This window comes from Culex pipiens, chromosome 2, assembly GCF_016801865.2.
Source record: "Culex pipiens pallens isolate TS chromosome 2, TS_CPP_V2, whole genome shotgun sequence".
NCBI lineage: Eukaryota > Metazoa > Arthropoda > Insecta > Diptera > Culicidae > Culex > Culex pipiens.
In genome coordinates this window covers 80,169,797-80,187,277 of record NC_068938.1, presented here as the reverse complement: position 1 = coordinate 80,187,277, position 17,481 = coordinate 80,169,797, and the positions used below count along the sequence as shown (strand labels likewise).

At 36.2% G+C, this 17,481-nt stretch overlaps 1 protein-coding gene across 2 annotated transcripts in view; it reads left to right on the top strand.

Annotated features, from left to right (window-relative positions):
- LOC120418313 (protein disks lost) overlaps nucleotides 1–17,481 on the top strand; it is a 430,904-nt gene that overhangs the window by 387,727 nt on the left and 25,696 nt on the right. For both annotated transcript variants that reach the window (XM_039580641.2, XM_039580642.2), the window contains exon 7: nucleotides 1,659–1,790. In XM_039580641.2, coding sequence (XP_039436575.1) covers nucleotides 1,659–1,790 — 132 coding nt within the window. The remainder of the gene's footprint in view (nucleotides 1–1,658; nucleotides 1,791–17,481) is intronic.

Here is a 17,481-nt window from a genome sequence, read left to right as displayed (position 1 = left end):
ATCAAATTTTTTTTTTTTTTTGTAAACCCAAACATGCTAAAAATGATTCTTACAGCAGGGGAATGCATTTTCAATTGATTTGATGAGTTTATTGTTCTTAAATTTTCATTGACATTTTGATGTTTTTTGAAAAAAAATTGCCCCCTGATTTTTCAGACCGACGTTGAAGGGGTGACAAAAACTTTAATGAAAATTTGTACCAGCCTAAACGCAGAAAACTTACAGTTATTAATAGTGTGGAAAGAAACCATTTAAACATTTTATTAGTTCATTGTTTGAAACATGCTGTTACTATACTGCCCATGTTCGAGTAAATGTCCCATTTGCAAAAACAGCAAGCTGAGAAAAACGCATTTGAAGTTTATCTCACACATAAGGCTACGTGTTAAGTTTTCGCGAAAATACTGGATTTCCTTCTGATTTCTAGAACAAAGTACTGGATGTTGTAGGCAGACATGCATCGGCACTAAGAGCTTTTCTTAACGGCACTCAGCTTGTTCTAGTTGGCATTTACGTTTAAAGTAATGTTATGCTTGTTGCCAGTTAATAACGTCTTGTTTTTGACATGAATAATGTGTAGAAAATATTGGTTCAGTGTAAACATTTTGTGAAATTTTATGATTTTCTGGAAAAAAATATTTTGAATATTGGAATCAAGACTAACATTTTAAAAGGGCCATACATTCAATATTATGCTCAACACTTTACCATATTTCCATTTACCTCCCTCAAAATTCACCCTCAACCGCGTGCAAAACCCCTTTTCGAAGGACAACAGTAATTCGCATGCTGTCGCGGTCCGTCGAAAAATTCAACCAAAACAAGAAGAAGAAGTGCAAACACCAACACAACCACACTATCTAGCGGCGGCGCCACACCAATGATTGCAAACAAACAACCCAGCAACAACTACGATTCGCGAGGAGGGTGATGAAATTTTCCTCAAACACTCAATTTCCCGCTGTGTTGTATATGTGTGTTTTGGGGTGGAAATGGCGTTCACAACGTACAAAACAGCAGACAATATTCAACACTACAACACTATATGGGTGAGTCGTGAGCAGGGTGAGTCACGAGCGAGCATCCTTTGGGTGAGGAAGTGAGTCGGTGAGAGAGGAGGTTCAGGAGGTCAGGTGTGTCAGATTTGGGCTCAGTTTCTCGAACCCGGAAGTGAGATAAAGAGAGATGGAGAGAAAGAATTGGAGCGAGATGAAGTACGCTATAATCGATTCCATTTCCTGAAGCAACATCTCACGAGGATGCCGAGAAAGAGGAAGAGGCAAACAAAGAACTTGGATGAGAGTCAAAGTTTTGTTGTTTTCAATTTCTCTCCTTTATCTTTGTGAGTGCGCTCGTTTAGGAGCAGACTTCCTTCTTGCGTTGTCGTGTCCACGGCCTACTTCCTGTTCGAGGTGGCCCCGCAGTAGCATGCCATGCCATGTCGTCGTACATTCTGCACTCACAGTAGGACAGGACTCCGTTGTTGTTCCGTCCAATGTCGTTCGGGCGATGCTTTATGGGCCTTGTTCACGCCACCATGCCTACTGTTCTGCGATATCTTTCATCCCGTTTTCGCACTCTTTCTCACGCGATCTTTTGTTTTTCTTTTCTTTTTGCTCTTTTGGAATATCTCCACGATGGTGTTGTACCAACAACAGGTCCGCCCGGAATCGACGACGACGATGCGTGTCCTGGCGAAATTTATCGGCTACATCATCTCAAGGCCATTCAACTACGACAGCTACCGGAACAGCACGGTCGACAATCGGCAGATCGAGCTGCGGAATGAGGTAAGTGGGGTGCTTGGGAATCTTTTTGTATCATGTTTACAGTATTTTGAAAAGTCCTAGTGTCCTAGTGAGTCCTACACTGAAATAAAAAAATAGTACCAAATTCCTTAATTCTAGGAATTTTGCCTCTTTTCCTTATTTAGTAATCGGGATTTTTGGATTACTTAATAAGAAAAGGAGCCAAAATTCCTAGAATTTAGGAATTTGGTACTTTATTTTTTTTTCAGTGTAGGATGACCCAGGACATTTCAAAACATTAACAAAGTAGTCTACCATACTCAGTGAAGCTATGCGTATATAATCAGTGGTAAAAAATCACTGACCTCTTGCTTGTTACGGCGGTAGACCCACCGGTCTTAACGCCAAGAAGTTCTTGGATGACCCAGAACATCTCAATAAGTTGTTATAACAATGCACTGTAACCTTCCATACTAACTGAAGCAGTCTGGGTAGGATCCGTTTTCAAAATCTTCAAGTTTCGACTTGTTTCTATGGTAAGCCTCTTGCACAAACGGTTCAAACGTATAAAGACAAGAGAAGTCATGTTTCAATCATGCTAAAACATATCAGGAACTAATAGTTTTTGCTGATACGCGTCGAATGAAGTCAAGATGATCGAAATCCATAATAAAATAAGGATTTTATGAGTGATTTTAGAAATAGCAATAATACGATTTTTTGTACATTTTAACCCTAAATACTCAAACTTCAACAACTTGTAACTTTTGGACCCCGGGGTTTAGAGAGTTCGTCCAGAAACTTTTTTTCATGAGCAGTTCTCTACGGAATCGGTCTTTTTTCTTTAATTTTAATTTTTGTATTTTTTAATCCGGCTGAAACTTTTTTGGTGCCTTCGGTATGCCCAAAGAAGCCAATTTGCATCATTAGTTTGTCCATATAATTTTCCATACAAATTTGGCAGCTGTCCATACAAAAATGATATGTGAAAATTCAAAAATCTGTATCTTTTGAAGGAATTTTTTGAACGAGTTGGTGTCTTCGACAAAGTTGTAGGTATGGATATGGACTACACTGAAAAAAAAATGATACACGGTAAAAAAAATTTTGCTGATTTTTTATTTAACTTTTTGTCACTAAAACTTTATTTGCAAAAAAACACTATTTTTAATTTTTTTTTATTTTTTGATATGTTTTAGAGGACATAAAATGCCAACTTTTCAGAAATTTCCAGAATGGGCAAAAAATCTTTGACCGAGTTATGATTTTTTGAATCAATACTGATTTTTTCAAAAAATCGACATATCAGTCGCAAAAATTTTTCAACTTCATTTTTCGATGTAAAATCGAATTTGCAATCAAAAAGTACTTTAGTGAATTTTTGATAAAGTGCACCGTTTTCAAGTTATAGCCATTTTTAGGTAACTTTTTTGAAAATAGTCACAGTTTTTCATTTTTTAAAATTAGTGCCCATGTTTGCCCACCTTTGAAAAAAATATTTTTGAAAAGCTGAGAAAATTCTCTATATTTTGCTTTATTGAACTTTGTTGATGCGACCCATAGTTGCTGAGATATTGCTATGCAAAGGCTAAAAAACAGGAAAATTGATGTTTTCTAAGTCTCACCCAAACAACCCACCATTTTCTAATGTCGATATCTCAGCAACTATAGGTCCGATTTACAATGTTAAAACATGAAACATTCGTGAAATTTTCCGATCTTCTCGAAAAAAATATTTTCAAAAATTTAAAATCAAGACTAACATTTTAAACGGGCCAAACATTCAATATTACGCCCAATGACAGAAACACATTTAAAATTGGAAATATGCTTGCTGAAATACATCCTCAAAAAGGAAAGCAAATAGGAAAAATGAAGGTTTTTGTACATCAAAATTATCAAATCAGCCCTAACATTTGAAAAGCCCTCAAAAACATTTCTTTTTGTCCACATCACTTTTTTTTTGTAGTCGAAGAATTAAAACAAAATAAAGTGTTATTATAAGTACTTTTCATTTTTTAAAGTGATTTTTATTGTGTTTATCAAATCTAGAGTTTTATTGAAAAGGTCCTATAAGATATTGTTTTTCATATATTAGTGGACCTTTTTTTAAAAAAAAATAACTCTAGAAATAATCAATCATGAATTAAGTACCCGGGCAGACGGTAATAACAAAATTCATGCCATTTTAATAACAAATGCTGTTAAAATAACAGAAAGTGTTATGAAATCTTCTTGAAAAATCCATTTTTGCATAAGAGTTAAATAACAGTTTATGTTATCATAACAAAATTTGTTATTGGTCTGATATTGCTTCAAAGCAAAACCAACTTGGGAATAACATTTTTTGTTTTGGAAGAATATCTCCTAATGTTATTGACATGATCGGATTAGTTGTTAAAATAACAAAAAATAATAACAAAGATTTCTTCGAAGAATAACTCAAAATGTTATTAGTCTGTTATTACAAAAACAATCCAATAACAAAAAAATCATAACAGCGAATAACAAAACGTGTTAAATAACATAAAATGTTATTGGCCTAGTATTTTCAAATTTCAAAAAATGTTATTCCAAAGTTATTACCGTCTGCTCGGGTATTTGGGGAAATTTAAATATAAAAATCTTTTGGAAAGTGATTATTCCGTGTTAAAAAAATTGACTGTATGTTAATTTTTTTTTTGAAAGGGTTGCTTTTTATGAACTCTGCCTACATTTTACAGGAAATTTACTTAAATTATAAATAAAATTTTCAAAAAAACCTGGGTTTCCTATGCAGATAGGACCTTTTGAAATTTCATTCTAGCTTAAAAAAAATACTTGTTCTTCCCGGGCAGACGTTTATAACAAAATTCATGCCTCTTCAATAAAAAAAGACTGTTAAAATAACAAAAAGTGTTATGGAATATTCTTGCAAAATCCATTTTTGCATAAGAGTTCAACAACAGTTTATGTTATCATATCAAAATTTGTTATTATTCTGATATTGATTTAAAGCCAAAACAACTAGGGAATAACATTTTTTGTTATAGAAAAATAACTATTATTGGGATGATCGGATTAGTTGTTATAATAACAAAAAAGAATAACATAGATTTGTTCGATGAATATTTAAAATGTTATTAGTCTGTTGTTACAATAACAATCCAATAACAGAAAAATCATAACGACGAATAACAAAACTTGTTATAAGTAACATAAAATGTTATTCCCACTTTATTTCCGTCTGCTCGGGTTATAAATTTCATACAAAAAATCGCAATAAAAAAACATTGCATCAACGCTATCCGAAGCAGGTATTTTTTTTTTTTCAAAGGCTGAACAAGTTTTCAATTAGCAAAAAGTGATCCAAAATTTCAAAATAATGCAATACAATTCAAATTGATAGGTTTTATTTGAAATTGCCAAATAATTTATGGTAGATTTATTCTAACTAGTTTTCTTTGAATTGAAAATGTATTGCAAATGTTTTCTTTTGCCGAGAAATTAAGAAAGAAAAAAATGTATGATCTCGAAATTATTTAAAAATTTAATGATTTGATTGAAAACATTTAATTTTCAATGTTTGTAATATAATTATTGAGATCCGCTATTTCAAATGATATTTTAATTATAAATAAGGACTCCCTCATGTACCGATTAAGCAGGTTTTAAAGAATTTGATCTTTTTTAGACCTCGAAATTGCGAACGATTTGAACGGTTAAGCATTTGGAGAAGAATTCAATTCTAATCCTGAAGATTTGAAGATTTTGGCAAACAACAATCGCCCGGTTTTCCCAAGTTTGCAAAATCCATCTGTCTGGTGCATCCTCGAGGTCCTGGGACAGACGGAAACAACCCTTCCCATCACATTTGCTGCTTGCGGCAACCCACCCCAACTCAATTCTCACACGCCTCCTCGATTTGAACCCGGTCGGCTAGACCAGATACCAACCCCCAGCCCAGTCAGTCGGTCCCAGCATCAACACAAAGAGATTACGGTGCAACAGAAACGTAAACGAAATTTACCTCCCAAATCCCCCTCCCCCACCTCAAAATCCTTGAACCAATACAGATTCAAGCTGACACTCACACAAGTCTTCCTTTAACTTCCTGGTTGAGGCTGAATCACCGCGTTTTTTTCTTTTTGCTTGTTTGTCGTCCCTCAACCGGGGGACCGAACCCTCGCGACGGCAGTCTCCCCCGAAACAAGGTGGCGTGGAAATGTCGAGGGCAAATAATAATAATGCAATTTCGCCGCACCTCCAAACCAGACCATGGTCCTTGGAAGGGAGTCCTGATAATGCTGCACACCGAGAATGAGAGAGTGAGAGGAGATTAGCAGATTTACTCTCCTTCTCTTTTGGAGCGAGTGGAAATCCTTGACTCAAAATTGTAAAAAAAGGACACTCACCAATACTAACGAACGCTGGCGTTGGAATCCTTGCCGACAATGATTCAGGAGACAATGACGATGACGATGACTTTGCTGATGCCGATTAAGTCCCAGACAGTAGTCGAAAAATACGGCGGAACGTGACTTTCGGCGAAACCGCGTGGTCTGTTCCGGATATTGCTTGGTTTTCTTTAATTATCTTGATGTTATCAGATTGAACAAATTCAATTTTTAGCCAATGCAAATTTCATTAATAGTTTATCTCTCTTAAAATATACATTTAATTTTTTTTTCAGTCAAATGTTGAAATTAGGGCTTAATTTTCTAATTTCAACTCTTTTTGTGTAGTTTAAATCTAATAAAGGCGTTTAAATCCACTTACAAAGTTTAAATTTCAGGACCATAGATCGATATAAAACTTTTAATTTCATTTAAAAATGTTTTCTTAATTTTAATGAAGTTTTATTGATGGTAGCAGAATTGATATGATTTTTAAAGCATTTTGTACATTGAAATTTTTAATTTAGTTATTAGTTTTTTTGGACTTCGGATAATTAGTTATATAATGTACAAATGATTACCAACACATTGTAATGTTGTCTTTACAAAAATGTTATGTAATACCAAAACTTTTGACCAGTTCAAATTTGGTTTTGCAGGACTGATGAGAATGAGAATCAAGTGTTTCGAATAAAGTTTCATTGAGTCATTTTAACAAATTTTCCAAATCATAAAAGAAGGAAGTTGACTTCCAAAAACAAGTAGCAAATTCAAGAAATTAAAAAAAAAAGTTTCCAAGTTTAAGTTAAGCATTTGTTTGAACATATTCAGGTTTTATGTTTAATGTGAATTGTATTTTTTTTTTCCATTTAGAATAATTTGAACTTTGATTTCTATAAGAAGATATTTTGGAATAGTTTGTTATATACTTGAATGTTCTTGACATGGTTTGAAAATGAATTAGTGTGACATTTACGTCATAGCGAGATATTTTATTTAAATATGGGTACAAAAATGAAGATTACATTTACAAACAAGATTAAACCACTACAATAGAGTTTTATTTAAGTTAAGCTAAAGTCACCTTCAAGTTGACATCTAGAGTTTGTTTTAAAGGTCCAATAAACAGGTGTTTCTGCAACCAGCTTCAGTCAGAGATATTCAAAAACACCAAAAAAGGAAAAAAATACTGTTTTTTTGGACCTTAAAAAAAAATTTGAAGTCTTATTGATAACATCATCGGCCCAATTATTCAGCTTGGGTTAATTTTTAATCTTTCATACTAATTAATTTTAAAATATTGATGGTTAAAAAAATTATAAGAGATATTGTGAGTCAAATTATTTTTTTTCTGGGCCTTTGTCTTCTGGGAATGACAATTTTTTTTTGAATATTAATTCTTCTGGTTCATTATAGTTGAAAATCTAAAAAAATAATATCCTGTTCAATTCTCGTGCAATTCGTAAAGCACCCTCAATGCTCCTTAACCCCATTAGCATCTCGAACCGGCAGCAGCAACAACTCCGGCTTCACCAATACAACCACTCAACCCACATTAAGCGAACCCCTTTTTCCGGCGACATTTTCCACGTTTTCCAACCACACGAACAAAGACTTGGATGGAAGGCCAGCCCTCTCTCGAGCGAGAGTTCTCTCGCATTTCCTCTTCATCTGCTCGCGCACTCACTTTTCCGTCATCCGCTCTCTCTCATCAACCTTGACGGAGCAGAGCTTTCCTGTCATTTTTGTCGTGGTCGGCTCGCCGCCGCTGCCGCCGCTGAGTGGCGCTTGTTGCGCATAATCGAAATTCAATATTTATGTGAAAAGCTTTCCCATTCCACTTCCTCATTACCCGGGTCGAGCCTCCCCGGAAAAGCTAACAAGGGTGTCCTCATCCCATTATTGAGAGTGGTGGGGCACTCATCTGCTCTCGAGCACTCAGCCACTCAGTGGGCGTTTGTTTGCAAATGTGTGTGTATTGTTGGAATAGTTTGAAATCACCGGGAAAATGCAATTGACAACAGAGCAAGAGCCTCGTAGTTGTTTGTGATTGTGAGTTGAATTTTCCGGCTTGAGTGGCGATTGTTTTTCAGAGGGTTTAATGTATGTGTGTGTCTGTTTATGTATCTTTGGTGATGTATTTATATATTGATAAATTACCCTCTCATGTCTGATCGGATGCTGCCAGAGCCAGACATCGTTCAGACGGAACTTGGCATTCTGTGAATAAAGCGATTTGAGTTTATTTGAGTTTCATAGTTTAATATTCAAAATATTCACATCGAATTTTAAAAGAGATGAATTGCGTTTTATCAATAGATTTTTTTTTTAACAATAAAACATTTTTTGTGAAGATTGGCTAAAAATTTATTTTTTAATAGTTTTATATGATTTTTTAAGTCTACCAAGAATAAGATAATATAATGGAGATTCCAACATGAAAAAAGGAAGCATTTATCCCAAGCTTGGTCTTATGTGCCTTGACTAAAAACTGTAGAATGTTCTAGACAAGTTGTGCTGTATGTTTTCGCAAAAGACTTTTTTGTGTTTTTGTGATTTGGATTAAACTTTATATATGTCAATGGAAGTTATTTTGCCTCATTAATTGTGGAACATGGTTGAGGCATTAATAAAGTGACGCGGAAAAAATACCATTTTTTTATTTCACATCGCGTTAGGCCATTGCAAATATCCTTCAAAATTTATTGCACCTCTCTCAATTTTTGATTCGAAAAATCAAAGGAGAATTTAAAAAAAAATCTGCTGAAAACAATTTAAAATTAATTTTCTTGCGTTGAAACTCATGTTAAAATTACCGAAAGTTTTCATACTTTTTCATATTATTTTCCAATCAACTATAAATTTTCTTCGTCAATTTTACCAACCCTTTCTGAATATCTCTGTTAATTCAAGTCACGTAAGATTTTTCTTAACATTACTTTATGTACGGAACAAAGCAAATTTTTAGAATGAAATTAATAAAACTGACTTAAAAAAGTCAAAGCAAAACCAGTTAGATCTTGTTTAATGATAAGTGAACAGTAACCGTAACATATATTTAAAAATAAATGAATGTACAAATGAATTCATGAGGGTGCGTCTTTTATTACGTAACGCAGTTGAGGGGAGGGGGTCGAAGGCCGTGTTACACTCCAATTTAATTTGTGTGGAAGTTTCTTACGAGGGGGAGGAGGTAATAATGACATTTGGGTTGAGGTAGTTAGTTAGGTAGGAGAGTGAAATTTTTATGTGGGTTATAAAATTTTTTAAATAATTTTTAAAGGATAAAAAGATGTAAAGATTAATGTTAATTATAGTGGTTAATAAGGTGTTAGGTTTAAAGTTTAGTAATATTAATATTTTATTAATTTTATGATTTTTTTTTTTTATGGGTTTTTTTGGTAAGATATTTTTGTTTATTGATTTGGTGATGAGTAATTTGAATTTTGTAAAATTTTTATTGAGTGTTTATTTATTTAATATTATATAAATATGGATGTTTTGTTTATGATTGTTGGGATGGTTTTTGTTGAATTAGAGCAGTGGAGCCGATTGGAGAGAGAGAATTATTCGGATATTTGTTATTGTTTTTGATTGGAAGATGGTTTTATTGTGTGGAAGTTTTTTGTTAAAAATATGGAGTTTTAAGGATTTTGTTTTATTGTTATTGTGTATATGTAAATTAAAATTTTTTTTGGGGGGTTTTTTAGGTTTGGGTTTTTGTTTGGAAGGAATGGATTATTTTGGTTGTTATAAGTAATATAAAAGTAGATAGGGTTTTGTGAGGTTTTGAGGTTTTAAAGAATTGTGTATAGTGTTGGGGGGTGGGTGGGGGGTTGTGATAAGGGATTGGTTTTAGTTTTGTGGGGTATGTTTTTTTAGGGGTGGTTTGAGGGTGGGGGGGGTGGTGATGGGGGGTGGTTGGGGGTTGGATAGTGGTTAGTTTTGTGAATTTGGAAATGGGGGAATATTGGGAGGATTTGGGTATGATAGTTTAAGTTTTTGTGGTTTTATTTTTTTTGTTGGGGGGGGGGTGTTGGGGTGGGGTTTGAAGGGGGGGGGGGGGGGGGGGGGTGGGTGTTATTTGTGGTGATTGGGGGAATATGATTGTGTAGTAATGAGTTTGTTGTTAATGTGGTAGGATTTGAATGGGTGGTAGGGTGGGAAATTTGGTAGGTGTGAATTTTAATTAGTTTTGGGATTTGGGTGTTTTTGTTAGTTGGTAGAGTAGGAATATGTGGTTTTTGAGGGTTGGTGGTAGTATAAGTGATTTAATAGAGATTGTGGAGAATAAAGTGGTGAAAAGTTTGAAATGGGGGGGGGGTTTTGAAGGGGGAATTTGTGAGATATTGGGGGTGTTATGTTGTTGTTTATTTGGTTTAGTGAGTTTTGGGGTAATGGGGTGGGGGGATGGGGGGGGGGTTATGAGTTTAATTGGGGGGTAGGGGGTGATGGATGTGTTTTGTTTGGTTTTTTTTGTGGTGTTTGTAGGTGGGTTGGGTGGTTTTGGGATGTTTTGGATTTATATTATTGTTATTATTTTGGGGATTGATGAGTTTTTAGAGTGAAGGGGTTTGTGTGGTTGTGTGGTATTGAGTTGTTAGGTTTGAGGTTTTTATGTTTTTGTTGTTTATGTGTGGGGGGTAGGGGATTTTAGTTTTTAAGGGAGTTGTTTTTTGGGAAAGGGAAGTATTTTAGATTTGAAGGTTGTGGTTAGTTTTGTTATATATGAAAAATGAAGAGGGGACAAAAAAGGGAGAGCGAATTTGGGGGGAGTTATTTGGGTTGAGCGCAAACGGGGGGAGCGTTATTTCGGGGTTTGAGCGCAAATCGGGGGAGCGTTATTGCGGGGTTTTGGCGTAAAATGGGGTTTTCTTTTTAAATGTACTTTATTTACATATAAATGAAACATTTGTATAAGGGGTCATCCACAAAACACGGATAAGGGGCCATCCACAAATCTGGGTATCCAAGAACTCCCGGAAGTCATGCCCTAGATATCTACTTGATCAACGGGGGTCTATATGGGTGAACTAACCATCGGTATAGCTTCAGGAAGCTCCAGTGAATCACGATGGATACCCTTCGCCATGTTGGATTGTTATGGGTCCTCCAGGAACTCCAGGGAGTTATGACCTGATGATCTACCTGATCAACGAGGGGCAATATGGGTGTATTAACTATCGGTATAGCTTCCGGTAGCTTTAGTGAACCACGATGGATATTCTGGGTACCGTTGAATTGTTATGAGTCCTCCAGGAACTCCCGGGAGTTATGACCTGATGATCTACCTGATCAACGGGGGTCTATACGGGTGTATTATCCATCGGTATAGCTTCCGGTAGCTTCAGTGAACCGCGATGGATACCCTTCGCCATGTTGGATTGTTATGGGTCCTCCAGGAACTCCAGGGAGTTATGACCTGATGATCTACCTGATCAACGGGGGTCTATATGGGTGTATTAACCATCGGTATAGCTTCCGGTAGCTTCAGTGAACCACGATGGATATTCTGGGTTACGTTGGATTGTTATGGGTCCTCCAGGAACTCCCGGGAGTTATGACCTAATGATCTAGCTGACCGACGGGGGTCTATATGGATACATTTACCATCAGTATAGCTTCAGGTAGCATCACTGAACCACGATGGAAACTCTGGGGTACGTTGGATTGTTATGAGTCATCCAAGAACTCCCGAAAGTGATGACCTGATGATCTACCTGATCAACGAAAGTCTATGTGAGTGTATTAACCATCGGTATAGTTTCAGGTATTTTCAGTGAACCACGAAGGATACTCTGAGGTACGTTGGATTGTTATAGGTCATCCAGGAACTATTGGAAGTCATCACCTGGAAATCTACCAGATGAATGGAGGATCATATGGATGAATTGATCATCGGTATAGCTTCAGGTAACTTCAGTCAAGAGTTCCTGGAGGACCCATAACAATCCAAAGTACCCCAGAATATCCATCGTGGTTCACTTAAGTAACCGGAAGCTATACCGATGAATAATACACCCATATAGACCCCCGTTGATCAGGTAGATCATCAGGTCATAACTCCCTGGAGTTCCTGGAGGACCCATAACAATCCAACATGGCGAAGGGTATCCATCGCGGTTCACTGAAGCTACCTGAAGCTATACCGATGGTTAATACACCCGTATAGACCCCCGTTGATCAGGTAGATCATCAGGTCATAACTCCCGGGAGTTCCTGGAGGACTCATAACAATCCAACGGTACCCAGAATATCCATCGTGGTTCACTGAAGCTACCGGAAGCTATACCGATGGATAATACACCCATATAGACCCCCGTTGATCAGGTAGATCATCAGGTCATAACTCCCTGGAGTTCCTGGAGGACCCATAACAATCCAGCATGGCGAAGGGTATCCAAAGTGATTAACTGAAGCTACCTGAAGCTATACCGATGGTTAGTTCACCATATAGACCCCCGTTGATCAAGTAGATATCTAGGGCATGACTTCCGGGAGTTCTTGGATACCCAGATTTGTGGATGGCCCCTTATCTGTGTTTTGTGGATGACCCCATATACAAATGTTTCATTTATATATAAATAAAGTACATTTAAAAAGAAAACCCCATTTTACGCCAAAACCCCGCAATAACGCTCCCCCGATTTGCGCCAATTAGAGCGATATTTGGGGGGAGCGTTATTTCGGGGTTTGAGCGCAATTCGGGGGGCGCAAAACGGGGGAGGCGCAATCAGGGGGAGCGTATTTAGGGGATTTAGTGTATCCAAATTAGCGGACATTCCGAATCCACTCTGTACTTCTTACAACCATAAAAGGCATCAAGCAAAAGCAAAATGCATTCTGCCGACTTCCCTTTAAAGAATTACTAGTAGTTACTAGAATTAATGGGAAATACACGAATTACTGAGTAACTATGGAATTACACGAATTACTACGGAATTACTAGGTAATTCGAGAATTACAGGAATTACTGCAGAATTGCGGAGTAATACTGGAATTACTGAATTACTTACTCAAAATCCGAATGATCCCGTACTAGCTATAACTTTGGTTTCTTACATGAAAACTAATAGGCAATAAATAGAATCATAAAAGGTTTATCGAAATTATCTATTTAACAGTTATTTTTTTATTATTTTATTATTTTCTGAAGTATGTTTTAACAAAAAAGAATAATGGAATTACCAGAATTACTGGGATTATTAGGAATTACCAGGATTACTCTGGAATTACTCAGTAAATCCGGAATTACAGAATTACTTGATCAAGTTCCAAGTAATTCCGGATTAGTGACCAGTCTGACACGATGCTGGAAACCCCTTGGGTTTAATCACCATACTATTTCTTTAAAACAAGGTGGAAACATACAACCTTTTGTACGATAGTTTACTAGTTTACTAACACAGAAAAAAAAATCATGGAAATAGTGACAGATTTTGTGTCTAAAAAATGTGTAATATTACATCAATAAATGATGAATTTTCATCAGTTTCTGGTGAATATTCATCAGGTTCACATTTTTACACATTTTTTAGGTAATATTACTCAAAAAAGAGGTAATATTCAACCTACCAAATTTTCAACATTCCAAAATTCAACTTTTTTTTTTGCTGTCAACTAAAAAAATTTAAACTGGTTTATCAAAAATGCGTTTTGGCTTCCTTTTTATGTTATGTTTGATAATATTGTCCCGCCCATGTGGATCAATCGGACCGCGCACTGGACTCACAATCCAGAGGTTGCTGGTTCGAATCCCGCGGCGGGCGCTCTAAAATTCTAAGTGTAAATATGGGTATCCGGCGCCGTCGCTCCGTGCCGTACACAGAAAAAAAAGTTGAATTTTGGAATGTTGAAAATTTGGTAGGTTGAATATTACCTCTTTTTTCAGTAATATTACATAAAAAATGTGTAAAAATGTGAACCTGATGAATATTCATCAAAAACTGATGAAAATTCATCATTTTCTGGGGTAAAATTCATCATTTTTTTAGCCACAAAATCTGTCACCATTTCCTGATGAATATTACCATCATTTTTTTTTCTGTGTACTCAAACACTTAGGAGCCCAGGGCGGCGAAGTCCTTGTAGTTAAAAGGAAGACACTAGTGGTTGGTACTAGCAATGGTGGCCGACAGCTATAAAAGTCAACTTCGTTTTTTTGATGATATTGATCCTTGCACTGTAATTCAAAAATCTAAGCAACCACTCGTTGTTTATTTACATTCCCAGTCGCAGTGTCCATCAAACTGGACTTTCGCACTTAAAATTTGCGAATGACAGCTGAGAAACAAGCGATATAGCTTGGCTCGCTTTGATCATTTTGAGGGAATTTTTAATTTTCCAGGCCAGTGTGACGAGTCGCAATAGTGCGATCGATAGCATTAATTTAGTGCGAAGTCCAAGTTAGTGGGAATTGCGCAATATGTTGATGTATTATAACGCATACTAACAACAGCCTGAGTGGCTTGACAGGCGGGATTTTTTTTAAATATCACCAATTAATTTCTTCAAAACACCATTATATTTAAATGATCGTTGCTCTTAACATTCTGACGGCCATTGTGGACTTTCACCACGCAAACAGACATAAACATAATTTATGTGATTTACGAAGCGAGTTAAAATGCGACCAGATGAACTCGTTAACGGGGGAGGGGCCCCTGGTAATGGTGGATTAACGCAAACAAATGTCCTCTAATAACCCGGTGAGGGTAAAAATCCTGCTCACTCACGGTGGTAACACTACTCCCCGAGTCACGGATGTTTCATTCGAATTACGTGCCATGTCCACGGGATGAAATGGAATTTTCCTTATTGTGTTTATTGTAATAAAGGGGGGGGAGGGGGGAGTAGACATTTTAGCCAAAGATTACAAGAAGCTTAATTGACCCAAATATACAATTATAACTAATATTTTTTCCAAACATTCATTATTCGTGATGAAAATTTTGACAGGCAATGTTCATAATCCGTGAAATGATTTCAAAACTTGCCAATAGATTCCACCTGACGACTGTTCATAATCATAATGAAATCACGTACCGTCTGTTGTTAAAAGACGGAGAAAAAAAAAGTTTACTGTTGCACCTTAAGAATCCTGCCATTTGCTCGTTAGGCACTGTCCTCGTCGTCGTCGCTCACCTGCTGCTGCTGCTAAATCATTCATTTTTCATTTTCTCTCATGGTTGATGCTCTGCTCGTGTGAAAAGTGATAGCGACATTCTTCGCATCTTCACGATAGTGCGCAGACTAGGGTGGTTCAAAACCCTAAAGCCTGATCTACATCGGGAAACTGCTGCGATCCTACGCTGCGCCGCGATGACAGATGTGAAATAAATTGTTTTCAAATACGCAGACTTTCCTGCGAGTATCTACAATGGGCTGCGTTGGTTGCTGTGATTTCCTATTTGGAACTGTCAACGCAGAAATCCTGCGAAAATGTTCATTTATTTCAAAACTTAGAACATGCGACCTGCGGTCTGCGATTTTAGTACAGAATCGCAGCACCGCAACAGTGTCATTGTAGAATTGATTTGCATGTGTTTAAAACTTGCGCTTGCATCTGCGATCCTGTGAGTTTCCCGATGTAGATCAGGCTTAACCTTCAACGAATCATATCTGTGGTCAACTAAACGTGGTAGGCCTGGCCCGAATTGTTTTTTGACGCTTTGAAAAGATTACAAACAAATGTGCAAACCACCCTAACCCAAGATCAAATCAACGCCTTGGAAGCACCAACACCGGTCGGCAGCAGGCCATGAAACGAGCCATCACTCTTCAGTTGGGCCGTTTGGCAAAGCTTTCCAAGATTGCCCAGACTGAGCCAAGCTGTGTGTTTACCTCGCGCGCCTCGGTGACGTTTAGTCGACGGGAACCGGGATCGTCACCAGGACAATCTTTCTCCGATTACTCTCTTCGTCTAAGATTTAGCAACCCACGCACAGCACAGGACGAGACACGGTTGATGTTGATGCACATCATCTCATCAGCAGCCAGCAGCAGCGCTTTGATGGCATCTCCACCTCTCCTGGTGGCAGCACTGGATTACCGGAATGGAAGAAACATTTTTCGCTGCATATTTTAGTTGACACTAAAGGACTTTTCCAACACCTTGGCCGCCATCCTCTTGGTGTGGCATGTTATCTATTGCTTCGTTACGTCCCCTTTGAGTATTAGACATTTGTTTACGTTTCCTTGCAAGAAATTTCAATAATTGAGTTCAGGGATTAACGAATTAAAACAATACTCTAAGTGTAATATTATAAAAGTGTTTAATTAATTCTTTTCTTTTGTTTATCAACTATATTGGAAAGAAAATTTAAAAAAAAAACTCTCCAAAATCTATTTTTCATGCAGACTGGCTTAAAAATGAGTACTTACACCGAAAATAAAAGAACACGGATTGCAAATCCGGTGACACTATGTTGTAGAATTTGTAAACATGGAAATATTTCCAAAATCGTCAATATTTTTTCAAATTTTGGAAACAATCTTGTCGATTCAAAAAAAATACAATGAAATCGAAAATTTTTGATGATACCACATTTTCTTGCTGGATTTCTATCCATAAAGAAAGGCTCATTAGTTTTGGTATATTTTATTTCAAAAAAATCCTTGTCAGTCGGATTTGATTGTAACCTTGTTATTTAAATGTAAGGCTGTTAACGATAAAATTATCCAGGCTCGTTAACGGTAACGATAATATATCGTTATCGTCATTTCGATAATTCTATTAGAAGCGATAATCTTATTGCTGATAATCGACGATAACTCATTTTTAAAATCTTTCTAAAATTGACGTAATTCAACCATGTCATGTAATGTTGTCAATACATTTACTATTTACATTATTTCAATGAAATAAGTATCATATTAGGAATACTCAAATTGTTCACAAAATACCTTATTTTTTCGAAAATACACAAATTTTCAAAATGTACAAAATGGGTGTCAAACGAAGTGATATTTTGTATGCGTTTTCACTTTATTTGAGTTTTTTTTAAACTGAAATTTTCACAAAATACTGTATTTTTTCGAAAATACTCAAATTTAAAAAAAAATGCAATATGAGTATCGAAGCGAATTTTGTTATTTATTTTCAAATTACTAGAGTCTTTTTTGGAAAATATTAAATTTTTCGCATAATACCCTTTTTTTTCGAAAGTACTACAATTTTCATAATTTGAAATATGGGTACTAAACGAAGCTTAATTGTGCATGCTTTTTCACTTTTTTATGATTTCCCGAGCAGACGGAAATAACTTGGGAATAACATTTTCAGATATTTGAAAATACTAGGCCAATAACACTTTATGTTATTTATAACAAGATTTGTTATTCTTCGTTATGAAATT